The sequence below is a fragment of the Somniosus microcephalus genome, chromosome 21 (genome assembly GCF_052327205.1).
Source record: "Somniosus microcephalus isolate GS21.2 chromosome 21, FLI_Smic_1.0, whole genome shotgun sequence".
NCBI lineage: Eukaryota > Metazoa > Chordata > Chondrichthyes > Squaliformes > Somniosidae > Somniosus > Somniosus microcephalus.
The window spans coordinates 68134724-68149954 of NC_141007.1; the positions used below are offsets into that span (position 1 = coordinate 68134724).

General features: G+C 42.2%; 1 protein-coding gene across 2 annotated transcripts in view; it reads left to right on the forward strand.

The window, feature by feature from the left end:
• The window catches only part of pcyt2 (phosphate cytidylyltransferase 2, ethanolamine), a 57353-nt gene extending 43286 nt beyond the window's left edge, over window positions 1-14067 (forward strand). The window contains exon 13 of one of the 2 annotated variants that reach the window (XM_085963847.1): window positions 12102-14067. In XM_085963847.1, coding sequence (XP_085819973.1) covers window positions 12102-12222 — 121 coding nt within the window. In that variant the 3' untranslated portion in view covers window positions 12223-14067. Of the gene's footprint in view, window positions 1-9808; window positions 10233-12101 lie in introns of those variants that run through there. The other variant, XM_085963848.1, reaches the window with a different exon arrangement.
• The last annotated feature ends 1164 nt before the right edge of the window (window positions 14068-15231 follow it).

Below are 15231 nucleotides of genomic sequence, written 5' to 3' on the forward strand. Positions count from 1 at the left end.
GCAGCATTCTGAGAAATTTGGATACTGGTCATCAGCCAGTATTGCTGGAGAAAGTATGGGACATGGAGAGGTGGCTTGGGGAGGAAGAGGAAGGACCATTTATGAATACTTGCTGATGACCATAAGAACATAAGAAGTAGGAGCAGGAGTAGGCCATACGGCCCCTCGGGCCTGCTCCACCATTCAATAGGATCATGGCTGATCCGAACCCAGACTCGCGTCCACTTCCCTGCCCGCTCCCCGTAACCCCTAATTCCCTTATCAGCTAGGAAACTGTCTATTTCCGTTTTAAATTTATTTAATGTCGCAGCTTCCACAGCTTTCTGAGGTAGCAAATTCCATAGATTTACTACCCTCTGAGTGAAGAAGTTTCTCCTCATCTCAATTTTGAAAGGGCAGCCCCTTATTCTAAGATTATGCCCCCTAGTTCTAGTCTCACCCATCAGTGGAAACATCCTCACCGCATCCACCCGATCAAGCCCCTTCACAATCTTGTATGTTTCAATAAGATCGCCTCTCATTCTTCTGAATTCCAATGAGTAGAGGCTCAACCTACTCAACCTTTCCTCATAAGTCAACCCCCTCATCTCCGGAATCAACCGAGTGAACCTTCTCTGAACTGCCTCGAGAGCAAATATATCTTAAATATGGAAACCAAAATGTAGTATTCCAGGTGTGGCCTCACCAGTACCCTGTATAACTGAAGCAAGACTTCCCTGCTTTTATACTCCATCCCCCTTGCAATAAAAGCCAAGATTCCATTGGCCTTCCTGATCACCTGCTGTACCTGCATACTAACCTTCTGTGTTTCATGCACCAGGACCCCCAGATCCCTTTGTGCTGTAGCACTTTGCAGTTTCTTTCCATTTAGATAATAACTTGCTCTTTGATTTTTTTCTGCCAAAGTGCATAACCTCACACTTTCCAACATTATATTCCATCTGCCAAATTTCTGCCCACTCACTTAGCCTGTCTATGTCCTTTTGCAGGTTTTTTATGTCCTCCTCACTCACTGCTTTCCCTCCCATCTTTGTATCATCGGCAAACTTGGATACGTTGCACTCGGTCCCTTCCTCCAAATCGTTAATATAGATTGTAAAGAGTTGGGGTCCCAGCACTGACTCCTGCGGAACACCACTGGTCACTGATTGCCAACCCGAGAATGAACCATTTATCCCAACTCTCTGTTTTCTGTTAGATAGCCAATCTTCCACCCCTGCCAGTATATTACCCCCAATCCCGTGATTTTTTATCTTGTGCAGTAATCTTTTGTGTGGCACCTTGTCAAATGCCTTTTGGAAGTCCAAATACACCACATCCACTGGTTCCCCTTTATCCACCCTGTTACGTCCTCAAAGAATTCGAGCAAATTTGTCAAACATGACTTCCCCTTCATAAAACCATGCTGACTCTGTCCGATTAAGTTATGCTTATCCAAATGTCCTGTTACTGCTTCCTTAATAATGGACTCCAACATTTTACCAACCACAGATGTTAGGCTAACTGGGCTATAGTTTCCAGCCTTTTGTCTACTTCCCTTTTTAAATAAGGGCGTTACATTAGCAGTTTTCCAATCTGCTGGGACCTTTCCTGAATCCAGGGAGTTTTGGAAAATTACCACTAATGCATCCACAATCCCTACCGCTACTTCTCTCAAGACCCTAGGATGTAAGCCAGGGGATTTATCCGCCTTTAGTCCCATTATCTTACCGAGTACCACCTCCTTAGTGATTTTAATCCCCCCCCTATAGCCCCCTGTTTGTCCAGTGTTGGGATATTTTTAGTGTCCTCTATTGTAAAGACTGATACAAAATATTTGTTCAGTTACGATATGTACTGTATTCATTCTTGGCATTTTATTCAGTGGTCCTTTGTCACAGTTTAGTGATTCCACATGTATATGGATCAATCACACCAAAACGAAATGCTTGTTACGTGCATTTAAAAATATTGGCCTGGAGTTTCCTCTAGGTTGTGCAGTTTTTTTCAGCGTATTTCGCTCAAAATCGGCCAAACCAGCGCAAAATATCACAATTTTACACGCAAATTACATTCGGCGCAAATAGGCCTAGAAATTGGGTATAGCCCCGCTTGGGGCGTTAGAATTGGCGCAGCGCAAAGTTTATAGCCAGACGCAACTTATTGCCACCTGGCGCGATATTGGGTTGCATCGCCCCTAAAGGTGATTGAGGCGCGAATTCAGGCGTTACACGGGACTCCTAAGGCGCTAAACTTCCGGCGTAACCCAATATCGGAGCGGACGGGCGCAGCACAGGTGCTCTCAATTACCGATGACCACGAGACTTCCAGGCGCCGGCCAGCTCTTAAAGGGGTGGGTCAGTCAGCTTCAGCATCCACACTCTGCGCCTTGCAGGCCTCAGAATCGGCGCAGGCCCTTCTCTGGTGCTAAAAACTTGGACCAGATGGAGAAGGTGAGACAGAGAGCAGAGCGCTTCACCAATGAGGCTCTGGAGCAATTGGTGGCCGCAGTGGAGCGCTGGCGAGATGTTCTCTACCCAGACAATGGCAGGAGGCCGAATCATAAGGACTACCGACAAGCTTGGAGGGATGTATGCCAGAGGGTCAACTCCAGCAGCATGGTGACCAGGAGCCCTGTCCAATGCAGAAAGAAATTCAACGACCTCACTTGGTTCGTGAGGGTGGGTTTTCTGCAAACTTCTGCATTCCTTCATTTGCACCTGACTTTATGGCTACAGGGTGGCCTGTGCCCCATTGGCCATCTGCCAGCAAGCACCCATGGCCCTTTCTGGGCACACACATGCACATTTGACTCAAGGCGTCATGTAAGGGCTCTTGCACCATGGGGAGCATGAGATGATCACTCAGGGCATCATGTAAGGGCTCTTGCACCATGGGGGGCATGAGATGATCACTCAGGGCATCAGGTAACATAACTTCCCCTCCTTTCCCCTGCAGTCCAAACTGGCGAGGATTGGCAAAGACCAGCTTCGCACCGGTGGAGGACCTCCACAAGTGGTCACTCTCACGGATCTCGAGGAGAGAGTCCACCAGATTCTTGGAGGACGTCTGAGTGGTCCTGTAACCACTGCAGCTGCCAACCCCATTGTCGACAGTGGTGGTAAGGTTCTCACCTTTTACAACTGTCTCCTTCCACTTGTTCCCCCCCGCCAGCATGCTTTCTCACTGTGGACCCATGTCATAGACTTGCCGCAATCTGGCATCCCTTGCTGCCAAGCTGTCCTTTTGCTGAAGCCACTCTTCCGCCTCCCTGCTTTCAGATGCTGCATCACCAGCTCGGGAGCCGGGCCCTCAAGCTGCCAGTGCCTCCAAAGGCTCAATGAGAAAAGTACTGTCCAACAGAAGGTCAGCAACTCTCTCCAGCAACGATCAGAATGGCCAGCCCAAATGGCTGCAGCTTTTATACTAGTGCTGTCCCCTTTAAATAGCGCCCCCCAAGTCCGAGAAGGGCCTGGGAACGCTCCATCCAACTGTCACCAATAGCGCCAGGCGGAAAGGTTGCGGGCACTACCGAATATCCGGTCCGGGGCGCCAAAAAGGCGTTGCACACTGAAATGACGTCATGATCTGCCCGCGAGCGCGCGCAAAGAGTTAGTGCCGGCACTAAAAGGATACTCAATATGGGAGGTGGCGCTATATTCACTGCGCTCGCCCGAAAATTGGGTAACGCCCCAATTCTCGGGCTCTTTAGGCGCTAATCGCTGGCGCTACCAACCGAATTTCTAGCTCATAGAGTTTTGCAATCTTTTGCGCTAATATAAAAAACAACGTGCTGGAAGTCGGCCCCACCCACAAAACTGACCACGTCCCAAGATTGATTAATCATCATTGCAAGTTTCTGCTAATTGTGCCCATTTGCAGGCCTTTGGGGAAGCTCTTAAAATTACGGTTTTTATAGGCATAAGGATACTAATGGGCACATTTTAAAAGCTTTACTAAGAAACTGACTAGGTATAAAAACACGACGGGGAAAAATGGTCCAACCATGGCTAACAAGAGAAATTTAAAATAGTATTAGATTAAAGGAAGAGGCTTATAATGTTGCCAAAATAAGTAGTAAGCCTGAGGATTGGGAGGATTTTAGAATTCAGCAAAGGAGGACCAAGAAATTGATAAAGGGAAAATAGAATGAGAGTAAACTAGCGAGAGACATAAAAACAGACTAAAAGCTTCTATAGGTATGTAAAAAGGAAAAGATTAATAAAAGTAAACGTGGGTCCCTTTATAGGCTGAGACAGGAGAAATTATAATGGGGAATAAGGAAATGGCTGAGAAATTAAACAATTACTTTGTGTCTGTCTTCACGGAAGAAGATGCAAAAAACCTCCCGGAAATAGTGGAGAACCAAGGGTCTAGCGAGAATGAGGAACTGAAAGAAATTAGTATTAGTAAAAAAAAATAGTACTGGAGAAATTAATGAGACTGAAACCTGATAAATCCCATGGACCTGATGGCCTACATCCTGGGGTTTTAAAAGAGGTGGCTATAGAGATAGTGGATGCATTGGTTGTCATCTTCCAAAAGTCCATAGATTCTAGAACGGTTCCTGCGGTTTGGAAGGTAGCAAATGTAACCCCACTATTTAAGAAAGGAGGGAGAGACAATGGGAACTACAGACCAGTTAGCTTGACATCAGTAGTAGGGAAAATACTAGAATCTATATTTAAGGACGTGGTAACAGGGCACTTAGAAAATAATAATAGGATTGGACAGAGTCAACACTGATTTATGAAAGGGAAATCATGTTTGACATTTTTGAGGTTGTAACTAGCAGAATAGATGAGGGGGAACCAGCGGATGTGGTGTTTTTGAATTTTCAGAAGGTATTCGATAAGGTGCCACATAAGAGGTTATTAAACAAAATTAGGGCTCATGGGATTGGGGGTAATATACTCGCATGGATTGGTTAACGGACAGAAAACAGAGAGTAGGAATAAACAAGTCATTTTCGGGTTGGCAGGCTGTAACTAGTGGGGTACCACAAGGATCAGTGCTTGGGCCTCAGCTATTCACAATCTGGATGGGGGGACCAAATGTAATATATCCAAGTTTGCTAATGATACAAAGCTAGGTGGGAATGTAAATTGTGAGGAGGATGCAAAGAGGCTTCAAGGGGATATAAACAGGCTAAGTGAGTGGGCAAGAACATGGCAAATGGAATATAATGTGGAGAAATGTGAAGTTATCCACTTTGGTAGGAAAAATAGAAAAGCAGAGTATTTTTTAAATGGTGAGAGATTGGGAAATGTTGGTGTTCAGAGGGACCTGGGTGTCCTCGTACACGAATCACTGAAAATTAACATGCATGTACAGCAAGCAATTAGAAGAGCTAATGGCATGTTGGCCTTTATTACAAGAGGATTTGAGTGTAAGAGTAAAGACGTCTTACTGCAATTATATAGGGCCCTGGTGAGACCACACCTGGAGTATTGTGTACAGTTTTGGTCTCCTTACCTAAGGAAGGATATACTTGCCATAGAGGGCGTGCAACAAAGGTTCACCAGACTGGTTCCTGGGATGGGGGGATTGTCCTATGAGGAGAGATCGAGTAGACTAGGCCTATATTCTCTAGAGTTTAGAAGAATGAGAGGTGATCTCATTGAAACATACAAAGTTCTTACAGGTCTTGGCAGGGAGGATGTTTCCCCTGGCTGGGGAGTCTAGAATCAGGGGTCACAGTCTCAGAATAAGGGGTCAGCCATTTAGGACTGAGATGAGTGGAAATTTCTTCACTCAAGAGGGTGGTGAATCTTTGGAATTCTCTACCCCAGAGGGCTGTGGAGGCTCAGTCGTTGAGTATATTCAAGACAGAGATCGATAGATTTTTGGATATTAAGGGAATCAAGGGATATGGGGATAGTGCAGGAAAGTGGAAATGAGGTAGAAGACCAGCCATGATCTTATTTAATGGCGGAGCAGGCACGAGGGACCAAATGTCCTACTCCTGCTCCTATTTCGTATGGTCTTATGACTACACCAATGTAATTAGTAAGTTGTTCTGTGTAGTTTTTCAAAGTCATTTTCAGTTATTTAAAATTGGGAAAATCACAGGTGGTGGATTAGACACTCTGATTAAAAATGCTTATTTTTTGTGATAAACCCATTTTCAGCTGTATGAATCAAACTGCGCCAAGTTTGATGGGACAGTGTTGAAGGAGCTTCACACTGCAACTAACCCATGCTATACCTGCCCTGGGACCATTTGATGGGACAGTGTTGAAGGAGCTTCACACTGCAACTAACCCATGCTATACCTGCCCTGGGACCATTTGCTGGGACAGTGTTGAAGGAGCTTCACACTGCAACTAACCCATGCTATACCTGCCCTGGGACCATTTGCTGGGACAGTGTTGAAGGAGCTTCACACTGCAACTAACCCATGCTATACCTGCCCTGGGACCATTTGCTGGGACAGTGTTGAAGGAGCTTCACACTGCACCTAACCCATGCTATACCTGCCCTGGGACCATTTGCTGGGACAGTGTTGAAGGAGCTTCACACTGCACCTAACCCATGCTATACCTGCCCTGGGACCATTTGCTGGGACAGTGTTGAAGGAGCTTCACACTGCACCTAACCCATGCTATACCTGCCCTGGGACCATTTGCTGGGACAGTGTTGAAGGAGCTTCACACTGCACCTAACCCATGCTATACCTGCCCTGGGACCATTTGATGGGACAGTGTTGAAGGAGCTTCACACTGCACCTAACCCATGCTATACCTGCCCTGGGACCATTTGCTGGGACAGTGTTGAAGGAGTGTCACACTGCAACTAACCCATGCTATACCTGCCCTGGGACCATTTGATGGGACAGTGTTGAAGGAGCTTCACACTGCACCTAACCCATGCTATACCTGCCCTGGGACCATTTGCTGGGACAGTGTTGAAGGAGTGTCACACTGCAACTAACCCATGCTATACCTGCCCTGGGACCATTTGCTGGGACAGTGTTGAAGGAGCGTCACACTGCACCTAACCCATGCTATACCTGCCCTGGGACCATTTGCTGGGACAGTGTTGAAGGAGCGTCACACTCCACTGTGAAGGAATAAGCCATAAAACCTATTCAGAAAAAGACACCATCTTATGAAAGAATTCTGGCCTTACTAAAACATGACCAACTGGGTTTGGAAATTTAGAAACCTAACTCTGAAATAGCTGTGAAAGAATTCTGGCTATTGAGATAAGATGGTTGTTGACCCTGAATAAATAACCTTATTGAAACAGAAGGTGCATGGCTCTGACAGGCTGACCTTTGGGAACAAAAACATTGGTTCACCCTGGATAAGGTGTTCTAATTTAAACTTCGTAAAGATGGCACATAAGATAAGGACCATCTGCCCTTGTAAAGATTAAATAAAATAAGGAACACCTGCCTTTCACACCGTTCTATATGGTGACCCTAGAACACCTGGAGATGAGACAAGATTCTGGCCGATGTAGCAGTAAGAGTTGCAGAGGTCGGCAGAAAGATGAATAAGGATAATTAACTTGCATCAGCAGAAACTTCAAAGGAAATACCACTGGAAAAGGGAATAAAAATTGAAGTTTCAAATACGATATCAGACTCGCTTTAATCGGGCAAAGCGATTCTCGGCTACAGAGGCAGCTCTGTAGTCTACCACTCTTTGTACCTCGGGGATCAAAGGTATTTGATATTGATGGATATCCTTTATAGAAACCTTTAAGAACTGTAATACAGTTAAGATTTAAAAGTAAGATTCTCTGTTAAAAAGATAGTATTTTTTCTCTTTTTAGAACTGTTAATGTTGCAATTGACTGATTCACCAACTGTAAATTGCATGTCGGTTCTTTTAATAAATCTCTATTTTTAGAATTGTCTCATATAAGTCTTCTGTATCAATAACTCGCAAACTCAATTTCTGTACACTCTTTGGTGAAGAGTTACAGAATTCTGGGGGAGATCTCCGGACCCTCATAATATCCGGGACGGTACAGTCTAGCTAAACTTATTAAAAGCGCTATCTGGAGGACGGTAATATTCTCGGGTTGTTCCTTTCCTTTAGGGAGAGATAGCCCGGACCTTTAGACCCAATTAAGCGTCTTTGGGATTCGGCTACCTCAAACTTTAGCTGAAAGTAAACGTCTGAGAAATACACCTGATCCGGGGTAGGGGCTAGGACTAGTAAATATCCCTTCACACCTAACCCATGCTGTACTTGCCCTGGGAGCATTTGACATTGGCATTGCGGGTACACTGGATTTTGAAAGGAAAAATCCATTTTGAGATCCGCCCATCTTGATTTTTTTTATATTTGTCAATTTCATAATTTCTACTGTAAATTGCTAGCCATTTACTCCAAACTCTTGCAGTGTTCGACTGGAAAACTGGTTTTAAAATATTGGCCCAGTAATTCCGTTCCAAACGCGTGAGTACGGTCGGGGTACTCACGCGTCTGGCCGGAGGAAATGCCGGTTTTCAGCATGCACAGCGCATGCGGGGAAAACCGGCATTTCCTGTCCTCTGAACGAAGGGGTTCAGAGGCACAGCGCGTGCGACTGCACAGGCAGCGCGTGCGCAGTGAACTTCGTCGATTTCATTCATGGATTCAGTGGGGTTAAGTCCTTACAACTTACACATGAAAAAACGTGTGTAAAGTTGCTCCAGAGGCTGCGGAGGAAGATATATTTTATCGTGGAGCTTCTGAAAGGCAATATTTTTGTTTGGGAAAGGGAGGAAAGTTATTTTAAGAAATGCTGAGGTAAGTTTTAAAGTTAAATTTTTTTTTTTTTTTAAACGGGTTTTCAGTACTGTAGGTAGAAGGAGCAATTGTGGCTGTGTGAATTGAATTTGCTGTGTTTATTAAATGTGAAAATGACTGTTCTAAAATGAATAATGTAACATTTCCAACATTTTTAAGAAAGAAACTTTTCATCAGTAATATATTTTAAGTAATTATGTATGTATGTCTGTATATATTCCTTTACGTATATGTATATATTCCTTTACTTATGTGTATGAATGTATGTATTTAATTATAATTTTCCAATAAGTTACTTTCTCTGAAAGTCATAATTAAATACATACATTCATACACATAAGTAAAGGAATATATACATACATACATATACGCAAAGGAATATATACAGACATACATACATAATTACTTAAAAGAATATATTACTGATGGAAAGTTTCTTTCTTAAAAATGTTGGAGTCATTTTCACATTTAATAAACACAGCAAATTCAATTCACATAGCCACAATTGCTCCTTCTACCTACAGTACTGAAAACCCGTTTTAAAAAACAAAAATAAACTTTAAAACTTACCTCAGCATTTCTTAAAATAACTTTCCTCCCTTTCCCAAACAAAAATATTGCCTTTCAGAGGCTCCACGATAAAATATATCTTCCTCCGCAGCCTCTGGAGCAACTGTACTCATGCTTTTTTCATGTGTAAGTTGTAAGGACTTAACCTCACTGAAAGCATGAATGAAACCGGCGAATTTTACTGCGCACGCGCTGCCTGTGCAGTCGCACGCATTCTGCCTCTGAACCCCTTCGTTCAGAGGACAGGAAATGCCGGTTTTCCCCGCATGCGCTGTGCATGCTGAAAACCGGCATTTCCTCCGGCCAGACGCATGAGTACCCCGACCGTACTCATGCGTTTGGAACGGAATTACTGGGCCATTGGAAAATCATCTCGGACTGAAATTGATCAGATGGGTATGATGTATTACCAAGACGATAACGCGTTTCTCTTGCCATAGGCCGGGGTGATTTTCTAGCCAGTCACTTCATTAAAATTACTTTAACAACTCTTTCCATTTCTTCCTTGCAAGGACGTCTGTGTAAGCAGGAGGCCTGTGAGCGAGAAAAATGCCCGGGAACTGCTAGTAGCCAACACCTTCACGAGCTAGTGGCGCCTTGTACCTCCCCCTCCCCCTCCCCCCACAAGGCAAAGAAAGGAGCAGACACAATTTAAAGTGAAGCAGTGAACTTTTATTGCATCATAAAACAGTTTTCAGGGTCAGTTTTGATGTAGATAGATCGTAACTTTAAAATGTTAACTAGCTATTTCCTGCTTTTCAAACATTTGTAAACATGAATAGTTCAGAAAAAAATGTGTTTAACATTTTAAAGTGACTTTTTCTGTTTTCTTAGTGCAATAAAGACATTCAAGGTGGAAACTAGCAATGTTCTAATTTTCAAATAGTTGTTGTAAAAATACTTTGGCTCCAATAAAAGTTGCTAATTTTTTTCAAACTGACTACAGGCTGCACTGTTTAAAGGAAAAGGTTACATATCCTTTCAGTCACAAATAAACATTTCAATGAAAACAGCAAACACAACATTTTACATGTCAATAAAATGAAAAATTTAACAATTGCACGATTTGCCCCCTCGCATCTGCGACTGAGGGTCCAAGGAGGTGCATTGCGCAAGAGGTCATCGTCATACGTATCCTCACACTGTTCCCTTTCGGGAACTGTATGAAGTGGTGGAAGGATTTCTGGCCACGTTAACGCTCCTTCCGTGACCATAACCATCTTCATACCAGCCATTAGGGTGGTTAGTCCTATGGCGCGAGGGTTTTACGGGCTCCCACAACCCATCTGAGGGGGGTGGGCCACCCACACCCGCGGACGCAAGTACCCCGCTGGATGTCCACCCAGAATTTATAGTTGGAACTCCGACTCCACTTGCCGGGACTGTCTGGAGCGGGGTTCGAAACCCTACTCCTTCTGGCCCAGCGGCGGGGATGCTTACCGCTACGCAAAAGGCCCACTCCGCGCAAAAGGTGACACCCATACGTTTCCTGCACCTTTTCCCTCCCCGTGACTGGAGCCCTGTGCTGCCACTTGAAAGACCAAGCTATCATCTGTCCTTTTTGCGGCGCCTTGGACTTCTCATTACCAATGATGAGCAGGCGCTGCGCCTCCACCTCATTGAGGAGATTGCTGAGGTCAACATCAGTTCAACTGTGAGTTCTTTTAATGCCGTGAATTGTGCTTATTCCAGCCATTTCACGTTGCTAATCGGAGTGGGCCTTTGGTGTATAGGTTGTGGGAGCCCGTAAAACCCTCCCGCCATAGGACTAACCACCCTAATGGCTGGTACAAAGATGGTTATGGTCACGGAAGGAGCGTTAATCACGGCCATAAATCCTTCCACCACTTCATACAGTTCCACAAAGGGAACAGTGTGAAGACACGTATGACGACGACGTTGCTAAATAAATAAATGGAATGAAAAAAATTCAGGGCTTTTAAAAGTCTTTAAATTGCTTTAATTCTGTTTAAAACTACTTCAGATTCTTCAAAATAATGTAAACGTTTTTAAAAGTTTATAAAAGTTACCAAAAGCTTCATAAAAATACCAAAAACCTATTTAAAATGCTGCTCTGCATGTAAAAATGCTTAGCAGCTTGTGAGAAACATTGGGGGCGTGTCCTATTAAACTGAGACCTCAAGGGGCGTGTCTCAGTTGCACAGCGCGCTCCAGGCTTCGCGCTGGCTGCACTCCTGGGCGGCGTGACGTCAGACGCTGCCCGGGATTCTTCTCTTTCAAAAAGGAATTCCAGGCGTCCCTGGAGGTGAACGGCAGGCGCGTCGGGTAAGTGCAGATCGGGGGCTTGCACGCGCGGCAAGCCCCCGATCCGAATTTCTGCCCCATTATGTTTTACAAATCGTGGTATTGTTTTTAAAAGCTTTTGTTAGATTTAGATTTCCTCCACTCTATGCCTGAATTAAATTTTCTCTGATGTGATAAAGCTGGACAACATGGAGTGTTTCATTCCCTAGCCCAAACACCCCTTAGCTTGATGAGCACAAAGTTCATGATTTTATTTTAAAATTGCAATATTTTGGACAAATGTAAACTACAACATACTGTTGTTTTGTTACACCGAAGCAGATATTTATCCTATGTGATGGGGAGGAGGGAATAGTTTCATGAAGATGTATATTTCTCAAAAAAACATTGTTGGATCCATTGATCATAAGAATTAACTGTAGTACATTGTAGATATTATATGACTTAGGAATGCATTTGGAATTTCACACCTGCAATAGTACAATATTTGTTTAATATCTCTGCTCCATTTAACATTTTTTCTTTTACTTCTATTAAAAGGTTACAATTTGAGGCAAGAAACCAAAAGAAAGAAGCTAAAGAGCTAGCTGCATTAGAGGCCATCAAGAAGAAAGGTGATCAACGAATCAAAGGAATCCCGAACCAGAAAACCAGTCAATAGTGCTATCTGCACAAATCTGAAACACACAACTGTGATGTCCATTTACACCAGTACACTACATTTAATGAATGGTCTTTCTTCCGCACTGTTTGTCTTATGTTTACCAGATCTTAGCTTTTTAGATTTGCAGTGGGATTACTTGGCAAAACTTGTAATATTTTTAATAGTTTAATTTGAAATGGTGGGATGCACTAAAGGGGTGGTCTGAACTTTTTTGGGTGTACTAAACCAGCTGCTTGTAAATATCCAGATGGTAGTAAGAGTGTTTACAGTCCAGTGCTGTAAAAAGTTTTAAAGTATATAATTTAAAATTATATATTCTATTTTCATTTAATTGACCTGTAAAAGGTCTGATAACATTGTAGACTTTTCAAATATCTATTATACTTTTTTGGTAATTGGATTTTATGTATGTATCATGCTGCTTTTCTATTTATAAAGATATTTTAAGGTGCAATTAAAATTGAAGCAATTTTGATGTTTACTAATACCAAGAAGATCTCCACTGAATTTGCAAATAGTGAGCCGTGTTTTTTTTTACTTTCCTCTTCATAGTGCAGGAGGCAATTTTAAATCTTAAGTATAAAGATCTTGAACTACAAACCATAATGGGTCCCCCCCACCATCCCATAATCTCCAGTGGTTGAACAGCAAGTTAAAGCATTAGTGCTTTTTTTTTTAAATAAATATTTTTCTTAGCATATTTGGTAGTTCTAATTATTCCTGGGCACAATGCATTTTGGTAGCTGTTTTATTTCCTGGGACCATACAATATTCCGATAGAGGTCTGCGGTATGTACAATTACCCATATGTACAATTGATATGATATCAAATATATTGGAAATAAAGTCTAATTCTCTTTAACAAAGGTTTAAGAAGAAAAAATTCTAAATTGCTACATTGTACTTTAGAGCCTGTTTTACATTCTAACACTACACATGTGCAAAAGAGCTTGGAGTAAATTTCTAGCTCGAGTGTTTATGTTAGAAATTATGAAATAAAAATATTTTTTCCCTTAAAAAAAAAAAGAAAAATTACAGAGCACCCTCAGTAGTCTATATCCCCTTTCAATAATTGAAATCAGGATTAGTAACATTGAGAATCAGTGGCCTTTGAAACTGAACCAATTGCGTTATAGTGGTCACAGCATCCTGTTGATTTATGTCATAAACTGCTGAACACCGACAATAGTAAGTACAGGAAACTTTTTTATACGGGACCGGCGTCGTGCCAGTTAATCAAAAAGTCCGGATTACAGAGAGGTATACTTACTAAGGTATGAGCGCCCCGTACACGGCCACAGATCCAGGCGTCCCTGTTGCCTGGCAATAGGTGCAGGAACCCCGGTTACACAGCCACAGATCCATGAACCCCGGTTACCCAGCCACTAATATGAAGTAAAACTTGCCTGAACCTAGTCCTGAATTTTGCCGGTTAAGAGAGATTTCCGGTTATTTAGATGCTGTAAAAAGAGAGTTTCCTGTAATACTACTGTTGTCTCCTTTCCTTCTTACTTCTAGAAATAATTTGTTTTTGAAAGATTACAGCTTGTGTTCTGTAGGGTTGCTTACCATTACTATGTTTTTCTTTTTAACGTGTTCAGTTTGCTTCTGAAGTATATTGTACTTCTTGTAAATATCCTGTTTTGTGTTTATCTTGAACTTGTTTCACTTTTAATGAATGTATATCCTGGCAAACCTGTGTCTATAAAACTTTTGAATTGAATGTCTGCTTCTCTCCAATGGTAAATTAAAATAAATGCCTATGTTGTGTAATGTATGCTGGTGTAACTTAACGAATAAACCAACACACAAGTTTTGTGTGGCGTGGCTTTGAATTAGCAATGTGCTGACTTAAGAAGTAGCAAATTTTTAACTTGAATTTTCTCTTGTGCCCTTTTGTCACTGTTTGCTTCTAATGCATTTCCATACATTGGTTTCTACTTTATTTCAATTATGTCCCATATTTATTTTATAAACTGTAATCACTTAACTGCCAATCAGACAGTGAATTAAAGACCTTGCTATGTGGGAAACGGGACAGCTGATAAGTGTAGAGGAAATTGTGCTAGCTCTGGACAGATAGCTATAATAGGTTACACAACATAAAATGTACTTGTAGCTCAAAGACATATTTCTGTGATTTTAACTACAGATTCTCAGAGCCTTTTGAAACTTGAAATTTCTAATACTGTACATTTTGACTCATTGAAGACAAGCATTGTTTCCACTGCCACAATGGTGGTGATCTGCCAATGGATCAATAAGCTCAGGAAAAAGGATGTTTTGCTTGCAAGAAGCTGAGTACTTGGCTCAGGCTTCAGTCAACATCAGTAGCAATAGGGAATGTGTTTTGAAGTACAAGGTGACTTTGACATTTTAGGCAGTGTTGAGAATTGGGGAGAAGGAAGCTCGAACAGACAAATGAACACTGGACTACATACTGTAGAATGAATGCACTGTAAAGCAATCCTTTTTCCATTCATGTGTGTCCAGTCTCCATAGGAGGGGAGAGGTGCAGATGATTAATATAGGGATAAGTACACATCATTCCTTGCACTTACTCGTACACTGAATTCCTCCTTTAATGTTAAATTCTCCTACCTAATTTAATTTTAAACCTAACACATCAACAAAGGAGGAGATTTTGATCAGATTTGTGACCAATGTTGCTGACTGGGTGTAATATTGAGTAATTGTGCTCACTTTGCAGCAATTTTTGATACTATTAACAGCAAGACCTACAATCTTGTATTGAATGAGTGACTGTTGGAGCATTTGAGACAAGTGCCTTTTTTTAATCTGGTAACAATGACTAGTAAATGAAATATTTTTTCCATTTCTGATTGGCTTTATTGTATTCAACATTTTAACTTTCAAATAAAACCTACATTATAGAAAGTACTTGTCTATTGAAAGTGTGAGGTCATTTAAATACTTAATGTATTGAATAACAAATTTGCCTTTAGTAAATGGGTAGCAACACTGAATAACAAAGTATAAAAATTC